Source organism: Prunus persica, chromosome G1 (genome assembly GCF_000346465.2).
Source record: "Prunus persica cultivar Lovell chromosome G1, Prunus_persica_NCBIv2, whole genome shotgun sequence".
Classification (NCBI taxonomy): Eukaryota; Viridiplantae; Streptophyta; class Magnoliopsida; order Rosales; family Rosaceae; genus Prunus; species Prunus persica.
The window spans coordinates 35,237,030-35,246,111 of NC_034009.1; the positions used below are offsets into that span (position 1 = coordinate 35,237,030).

The following is a 9,082-nucleotide window of genomic DNA, read 5'->3' on the forward strand; positions in this document are numbered from 1 at the left end:
TTGAAGTAATGCCACGTGTTAATGTGCTGTTTCTCTTTTGAAATAGCAAAAGTAGAACACTAATCTCCATCTCCTAGTTTGGGCTTGTTTTGCTTTTGGACTCGACCAGGCCAACTTTAGCACAAAATGTCTTAAGAAGGACCTAAAAGAAAATAAAAAAAGAAAAGGTCAATGAATTGGGAAGGCTTTGGCTTGGGCTTGGGGTGGTTCAGCTTCAAATTTTAACCAGTGCCTAGGGTTCAGTGTATTGGTTTCAGCGGAAAGGCTCGTCAGTCTGCAGTCTGTGTCTTGGGCTGCCTATCCTTAACTAACCACTTTCTGATTGCTTTGTGTATGGGCTTTTTTTTTTCGGCAGCTACAAATGGGCTAGGCTGCTATAAGGAGCGAATTGATAAAATTATCTCTTGTGTTTAAGTTCAAAGATCAAGCCCCAAGAATGCTTCTAAAGGATAGTGAAGCCTTAAGAAACACTTTGGTTACCTTCACCAACAAAAATAACAACAGCTTACAGATAAATTCTTAGCTTGGCATGAGAAGCTTGTGGCATGGGAGCTAAGCATTCATGAATTTAGCATGAGAGAGAGAAATGATTGAGATTTCCTATGAGAAATAGAGTTTTTAAGGCATGAGGGAAGGGATTCTAAAAGGATTTGTTGTGGAGAGAGAGGGGGAGAGAGATGAGGGCAATGGGTGGCTTAAGTGTTTTTCCACCAGCTTGACAGAGGCTCTGTCAAATGTTAAAACAGTCTACCAAAAAAGGGAAAATGGGAGAGAATGATGAATATAGCACGAATTTGCTAGGTTTTGCAAGTGAGAGAGGAAGCTTGCTCTCTGGACGTGGTTGTGGCTAGTGGTGGAGTATTGGGTGTTTTTGGTAGTTTTTCAGCAGCCTGACAAAAGCTTGCCAGAAGAGAAAATAGAAGGAGATGGAGGAATAGGGCACGAAATTGCAGAGTTTCAGAGATGAGAGATGAAGCTTGCTCTCTAGATGTAGGTTGAGATAATTGGTAGGAAATGCTTCTTTTTATAGGCATTAGAAGCTACTTTTTTTCAAGAAACCCTAATAGTTTCTATCCAATTTGGCCAAGCTTTTTTCCTTCATTTCTTCTCCATTCCTTTGACTTATCCTATTTGGTGAAATTCTCTCTGCCCAATTGCACAAAAACAGAGATTTTGGGAGCTCAATGCTCTTCTCACAGCTGCCTCAGTAGAGAACTCCCATTTTCAGCCATCTTTCTTCCTTCTTTACTCCCCTCTTCTATGGCTAGATCTGATGGGGGGGAAAGAAATGGGTATGTACACTGGTTTGAAGGGTGTTTTGCTCAAGTATCCCTTGGTTTTTCTGATGGCTTGCGTTGGATTTGTCTTTGGCCATGTGCTGGAGATTCCCAGCAGCCTGCAAATGTGAGTGGCTTTTGGCTTTTATCATGGTTTTGTCTCCAACCATGTACCGGAGACTTTCAAATATTTTGTTGGTCACTTGGGCCATTCTTTAAGGTAAAGGCGCTAGTTCACTAAAGGGATGGGCCAACTTCCCAAAGTGATGGGCTATCTTTTCTAAGGTAATGAGCTATTTTCTCTCCTTTATGTTTACCCACATATTTGGGCTCAAGAAATGGACTTGAGTTTCGGGATTCCCAAGCAGCCCAAAACTTCCATTTCTCAGCTCATCAATAGGCCTCATGAAAGCTCGTAACCATCTATACCACAACCCAATCAGCAAGCCCAAGGCATTCGCGTGGCTTGGGTCCACTTAAACTTGTAGTGTGGCGTGTTGCTTATTTGCTTGGCGTGGCACGTGTGCAAGCGTATATGATGAACTCTTGCGTACCTAAATTAGGTTTCTTCCCAAGTTAGGTGTCGTACTAGGCCGAGAATTTATTCGGGCCCAACAGTGGATTTTTTGAACCTCAACACTTAGGTAGCAAAAATCAGAGGACACAGAGAGATAGAGAGAGGGAGACAGCCACAGACCATCAAGTACTTTAAGTTAGGTTTGATTCATGATATTAACTGACTCTTATATTTGCTTTAATATCCATGTGGATGAAATTTAAAATGTGATATCATGTGGTTAAGTAGTGGTGTAGGATTTGTCTTTCAATGGTTTCAACCAATTTCGTGGATGTTAAGATTGATATAGGTTGGTTGACAATAGGTAGATCGTCCTTATCGTTTCTAATCCTAATATGACAATGCCTTATATTAATTTTCTAATTTTTGGTTGAATATCTTATTTGAACAAAGGCATCTGAAAATTTGATCATTTTGATGTGTAGAGGCCATTGTTACACTTCGCAAAGAAAAATAATGTATATCTTTTGCTGGACAAAATTACGCTTATATATATGTGCTGGCTAGTGTGTTCCATTTCTTTTTGTTTTGTTATTTGGCAAATGTTACACTTTTGTACAGGGGAACAATACCACCCATCTTTCCTTTTGAAGTGTTATTTGAAGAAAATGATTTTGAATGATTTGAAAGAATTACATATGCACTTTAAAAAAAATGCAACCTTCAAAAATACATCCAAATAGCTAAATAAAGTATTTCTTGTTTGTTTTATGGGAAATATGAAACTTTGCTCCCACAGATGATATTGACGGAGAAAAGAAAGAATTTTCGTTCCTAAACCAAGAAGAGAAATCACGTGGGTTTTTGATCAGAAGAGGAGATTGGAATGAGTAGGAGGGTATTTTAGAAATTTTCTCCCCACTAAAAATATTATCAAAATATTAAATAGAAAGTTTCTTTTAAAAAAAGAATAAAAGATAGAGTCAAAAGTTATTAACAGCTGGCGTCATCTCATTAGGCTGGGACACTGACGTGGACAGCTGACCATAGCATACCCATGGCAGGGAAGTTTTTCTCCAGTGGAGGAGACTGTGCAGAAGAAGATAGCCTTTTTTCTTATGCTTTTCTTTCCTCTGCCCTTCTCTTTTCTAACTTGCTATCATGGTATGGTTCTGAGCTTTCTCATTCTCACGTCTTTGTTGTTGTAATTCTATCTGAGAAATTTATAAAATTCTTCTCTGTATTCTTTTTGGTCAGTTGGGTGAGTGCTGTTTGATTGCCTTGTTGCTTTTTTTCTTCCCTGATCTAGGGTTTAGGGTTTCAAACATTTTATTGAGCTTGAAGAGGAAGTGATGATGATAAAGCAAGGACCTTTTGATAAAGATTACTACTTCCTGATGTGGGCCTTTGACCATAGAAAGAGATCAGATAAAGCAAGGAAATGGGAGAAAATATACGCCCTTTGGCATTTGATGGTCCTTGTTGCTTGCTTGTAAGTTGTAATTGTCGGTGAGCAGGCTTAGCTAAAGAGAGTAAAGGAAAGCAACAGTGAGAGAGAGAACTCTCCCTCCTCTCTTTTCCACACTTTCTCTCTCCATCTTCTTTTCTTTATCTCCTTTACTTTGCCACACCCAAAGCAATACTTACTAAACTAACTAATCCAAAATGATTATTAATTTATTAACTGGGGTTAATTGCTGCAGCCTTCATCCCAAAGCAATACTTACTAAACTAACTAATCCACAGGCTTCTTGTGAGGCAATCTTTTCTCTTATTCAATTACCCCAGTTAATATGAAACTGTTGAAATCAATATTTATATAAATACAATTGCGAAAAAATATTTACGAAATTTTGTAAGTAATACGTAGAGCACGTGATTTAAAAAAAATATCTCACATATGAGAAAGCGCGTACAAAAAGACTAATAAAACATAAACAAAAAGGATAATCCTCAAGGGGAGCCACTAATTATTGATCATATACCAGACAACTCCCATCTTTATATAACTTCCATTTTCATTTTTCTTTTAATTTTGTAATTTGTAATTTGGATTTTTGGGAGGTGGAGTGGGATAAGAATTATAGGGTGCGGTTCGTGTACCTAGGAAACCGCCACGTTCTTTCTTTAGGAAATTTGGGATAAAGTTAAAAAAACATAAGTTGGGAGGTAGTGAAATTAAAAGCAAGGCCATGTGTTTCATGAATCAAAATCAGACAGTTTTGTGTCCCAGTGATGCAGAGATATATACAAATATCATTTAGACTTTTGCTTTTGGGCTTTGATCAGGATCTGATCCGTTATCTCATCACCTTTTTTTTTTCTTTTTCCTTTTTTTACTCTTCAGTTTCTGCATGTGCGTTACACTAACATCATTACTAATCTCCTTTTTATCTAAGCTGTCTTTCTGTAAAGGTAACACTGATATTCCTTCCCCATAATTCAAAGAAAAAAGGAGTTTGAGATGTGGAAATATGGATTCCCGAATCAAAACTTTTTGATTTTGTTAACGATTATAGTGGGCCCATCAGTACTGGGAATTTGTCTGCTTATTTTGAATTGAAAGCTACCTCTTGTTGGAAAACCTTAAAAGTTGTTTCTTTCCAAGCCCACTTACACTTGCTGTGTAAACTAATGAAGTCTACATGAAAGCAATCTCATGTCCTATTGTGTATATGCATGTGCTTAATTGGTGTATATTCTGTAGTACCACAACAGAATGTTTAACATTCAATTGGGGCTAATTCCATGATAGAGTGGTAATTGAACAGTATCAATACATCAATAAGTGCACAGTTGGGTATACACAATGATCAAAAGGAGACAAAACATAACAGCGGTTTAAGTGTTTCATAAGAGAGTAAAATAGAAGAAATTGAGAACTGTTCATAAGCAAATCTGCCCATTCATAAGCATACGTCTAATTATAAAATCAAAGAACAAGATACTGAATAAAAATAAAGTGAGAAAGAGAGATTGTTAAATGCTCTCAGCAACCAATCATATTGTAAAATGAGAAAGAGAGATGATTGTCGTCAAACCTTGCTACAACGGCCGAGATCTTTGGATCCACTAGAATCTCCCCTTTCAGCTTCAACCCCAGATATTTCTTTGTCTTTGTACCTCTCAACCTTGAAAGCCCTTGGAACAAGGTGGTTCTATATACCAGACAAAAGAAACCAATTATCAAATTTAATCAGAAACTCACATTACCAACAAACAAAACCCAGCTATCCAAAAAAATTCAAGAAACCAAAAGACAAAGGGAATAGAAAAAGCAAACTGACATTTGATTTCAAAATCCCCAATTTCTAGGGTTTGAACTGATGAGAGCGAGGAGGAGAGATGGACGAAAAGATAGAGAGAGAGAGAGAGAGAGAGAGAGAGAGCACGCGAGCTTCAAGCTTCTCCCATGGAAGCTAGCTTGAGTGAGAACCAGTAGCACAGAGCGAACCAGCAGATCCAACGACAAGAGAAAAAAAATTCAAGAAAAACGCATTTGTTTTGTTTTGAATAATAAGGGTCTTTTTGCAAATGACCCCATTGGTGTAGTGGTTTGGAGTATTTACTCCCTCAGACAAGGTCTTGGATTCGAGTCCTAGCATCCGCATAGTGTGTGTGAGTTTAGTATGCTATCGCCCCTCTCAATGAGTCCTGTTTACCTGTTACCAAAGTTCCTGTGGCCTCCTGTTTCCCTGCTAGTTTCGTGACATGTGGCAAGCCACTTAACACCACTTAACTCTGTTAACTCTTTTTGCTTCTTTTTATTGTTTGTTTTTTTTGCTTTTTCTCCCAGTTCTGCCCCTTGAGGGTTTAGGGTTTAGGGTTTAGAGCTGGTGTTTCGGCTCGAGTCCATGTGTTGTTTTGGGCTGGTAAGGGAAAAATGAGCGGAAAAGATAAGAGAAGGTAGGGAAAAAGGGGGTGAAGGAGAAACTAAAAAAAGAAATAAAAAAGGAGATGAGAGAAAAAGAAAAACAAAGCAAAAGCAAAAGCAAAAAAAAAAAAGAAGAGAGAGAGAGAGAGAGAGAGAGAGAGAGAGAGAGAGAGAGAGAGAATGTGGAGGTAGAGATCTGGAAAAGATAACAAAAAAAGAAGAAGAGGAGAGGAGACGACGGAGGGAGGGGGAGAGAAGAGAGAAAGGGGCATAACAGGGAGAAAAAGAAAAAAAGAAAAAAAAAGCAAAAAGAAGCAAAAAGAGTAAACAAAGTTAAGTGGTTTTAAGTGGCTTGCCACATGTCATGAAATTAGCAGGGAAACAGGGGGCACAGGAACTTTAGTAACAGGTAAATCGGACTCCCTCTCAATAGGAAATATCCACAAAACACAAAAGAAAAAAAGGTCTTTTAAAATTTGTTTTGGAATTGGATTTTTAAAAATAGACCTACCAAACGAGTTTTTGGGCTTTTGAATTTAAAATCAGTTTTTGAGTTTATAAAATTGGACTCAAATCAAATACCAAACAGACCCTTAAAGACTTAATGTTTTCTTAAAATATTGCGTTTGTTTATTTTATAGAGTACAATTATATGTTTTAAATAATTTTCAAATTATCTAATATTTTTTAAGAATCAACTGTAAATTATGCCTGACGGTGAAAATACAATTTACCTCAAAAATAACTAATTATTTGACGTTATTTGACGTGTTGAGAAGGCTAAATATGGAGTCTACAGAAGTCTAGAGAGACTTGACTAGTTGACATCCCTGTCTCCAATTAGCCTATATAGGGCCAAGAGTATGCTTACATTACAGCAGCAACTCAATAATCTAGAGGCACTCTTGTTAATTATTCATGGCAACTCCCATTATTTCTAGCTCCTCCTTCCTTAGGTTTTTCATGGCTTTCTTCTCTGTATTTCTATGCCTAAGTCTCTGCTCTTTCGAGAACGGATTTGCTTTGGCAGCAAGAGATACAAAACCCCACCCTCTCCCACATACCACTCACACAGTTGAAGTGAAGTCTCTTCTACCAGCAACCACCTGCAGCCCCTCCACCAAAGGTTAATTCATCCCATATTATATATATATATTAATTTCAAACCCCATTTTATGTGCATTTATGTATCTCTAACACACACACACACACTCTGTCTCTGTCTCTCTCTCTCTCTCTCTCTCTCTCTCTCTCTCTCTCTATGCATACATGTTTCAATGATCTCAGGTCATAACATTAACAAGGCATCATCGGTACTGAAAGTGGTGCACAAACATGGGCCATGCTCCAATTTCCACAAATCATCAAAAACTTCAACCACAACTTGTGATGAAAAATACCATGCTCAAATCCTCAAGCAAGACCAAGCCCGAGTCAACTCAATCCACTCCCGCCTCAACCACAACAACAACAAAGACCCACTCACCCAATCCGCCGCCACCACCCTCCCCGCCAAGTCTGGTCTCGTTATCGGCACAGGGAACTACATTGTCACCGTCAGCCTCGGTACACCCGCCAAGCAACTCTCCCTCGCCTTCGACACCGGCAGCGACCTCACCTGGACCCAATGCAAGGCATGTTCTGCTACTCAGTCTTGTTACAAACAGAGAGAGCCCATCTTCAACCCTTTTCTCTCCGCCTCATACAAAAAAATCTCATGTACCACCGCCGCGTGTACTCAGCTCTCATCCATCGGCGTCCAACACGGCTGCTCCGCCTCCACCTCCGCCTGCCTCTACGGCACCCGTTACGGAGACAACTCCTTCTCTGTCGGGGTCTTTGGCAGCGAAAAGCTTACATTGACCCCGACGGACATTTTTGAAGGTTTCCTCTTCGGCTGCGGCCTAAAGAACAAAGGCCTTTTCGGCGGCTCTGCCGGTATGCTCGGTCTCGGCCGGAGCAACACCTCCATCGTCGAACAAACCGCCAATAAATACAACCGGTACTTCTCCTACTGCCTCCCCTCCACCTCGTGCTCCACCGGCTACCTCAGCTTCGGCAAAGGCGGCAGATCTTCCAATGCCGTCAAGTTCACGGCCCTCTCCACCGTCCCCCTAGGCCACTCGTTTTACGGCCTCAATGTCGTCGGGATCAACGTCGGCGGAACTAAATTGCCGATTTCGTCTTCGGTCTTTTCGTCTTCGCGGACAATCATAGATTCCGGAACGTTGATCACGCGCCTGCCGCCGACGGCGTACAACGCGTTGAAGGCGGCGTTTCGTCAGAGGATGAAGAGCTATCCGCTGACTCAGGCGGTCTCGATACTCGACACTTGCTACAACTTGAGCAGCTTCAAAACGGTGTCGTATCCGAAGATTTCGTTCGTGTTTGACGGCGGGCTTACGCAGGAGTTGGACGCGACGGGGATACTGTACGGGGTGAGCGCGGATCAGGTTTGCTTGGCATTTGCCGGAAACATGGATGACAGTGAGGTTGGGATTATTGGGAATGTTCAACAGAGGAGGTTGAAGGTTGTGTATGACGTCGCTGGAGGAAAAGTCGGATTTGCCCCTGCAGGTTGCGCTTGAGTAATGACGATCGTCCATGGGGTATGATTGTAATACAAACAGCTTGCTAGCTATAGAATAAATCATATTTCTGTGTAATGTAAATTTTGTGTGTTGGTAAGTCTGTGTCTCCTGGTTTTCTTTTTTAGGTTCTTATTCTTATTTTCTAAATACTAGCCTCTTTGCACTCGCTTCCGCACTTGCAAAAGATTTTTTTTAAAAAAAATTTTAAATTATTTTAGAATTAAAAAAGATAATGGGTAGTTGTGTTCCATAAAAATAGGATCTTTTATCTGTTTTTTTTTTTAATTTTAATTTTTAATGTTTGCGTTAACCAAGGGTATTTCTGACATTTTGAATGTTTCACCATTCTCTGCCTTTTGCTTTATATATATAGATATATTTAAGATAAACCCAAATTCGAAATATGCTGTCATTTAAGATAATATTTGTCCTAGTATTATCAATTAAATTACAATATGTGCCATTAACCTTCATTAATTCCTTCGTTTCATTGCAACTGTACTTTGATTCTTTTCCTAATAAACAGTGTATAGTCTCTTGGATATGGATGCACCCTTCCTGGCCTTAAATTTGTATTGATTTCATAAAAAGTAATAATAAAAATCATTTATGTACTCATTGGGATTTTTATTATTATATATAAATGGCATGTATATTATTTTTACAATGTACTTACAATGTTGCTCATTTCTAAATAAAAATAATTTACTGATGGTAACCTATTATATTTTATTCATTATAGGTAAATTATGTATTTTTAAAAAGAGGTACGTTATCTTTTATTGATAATGTCAATTTACCTGCTATCTCTTATCTATAATAA

The 9,082-nt window shown here is 39.0% G+C and overlaps 1 protein-coding gene and 1 long non-coding RNA gene across 2 annotated transcripts; one reads left to right on the forward strand and one right to left on the reverse strand.

Moving 5' to 3' along the window:
• LOC109946613 lies at positions 4,572-5,595 on the reverse strand. Its single transcript, XR_002269731.1, has 2 exons — positions 5,082-5,595; positions 4,572-4,952 (listed from the first exon to the last, which is right to left on the reverse strand). It is a non-coding gene; the product is annotated as an uncharacterized LOC109946613 (long non-coding RNA).
• On the forward strand, positions 6,486-8,732 carry LOC18789806 (aspartyl protease family protein At5g10770). The gene is made up of 2 exons (XM_007223501.2): positions 6,486-6,794; positions 6,956-8,732. The coding sequence occupies exons 1-2, from the start codon at positions 6,587-6,589 to the stop codon at positions 8,254-8,256; spliced, it is 1,509 nt and encodes a 502-aa protein (XP_007223563.2). The 5' UTR covers positions 6,486-6,586; the 3' UTR covers positions 8,257-8,732.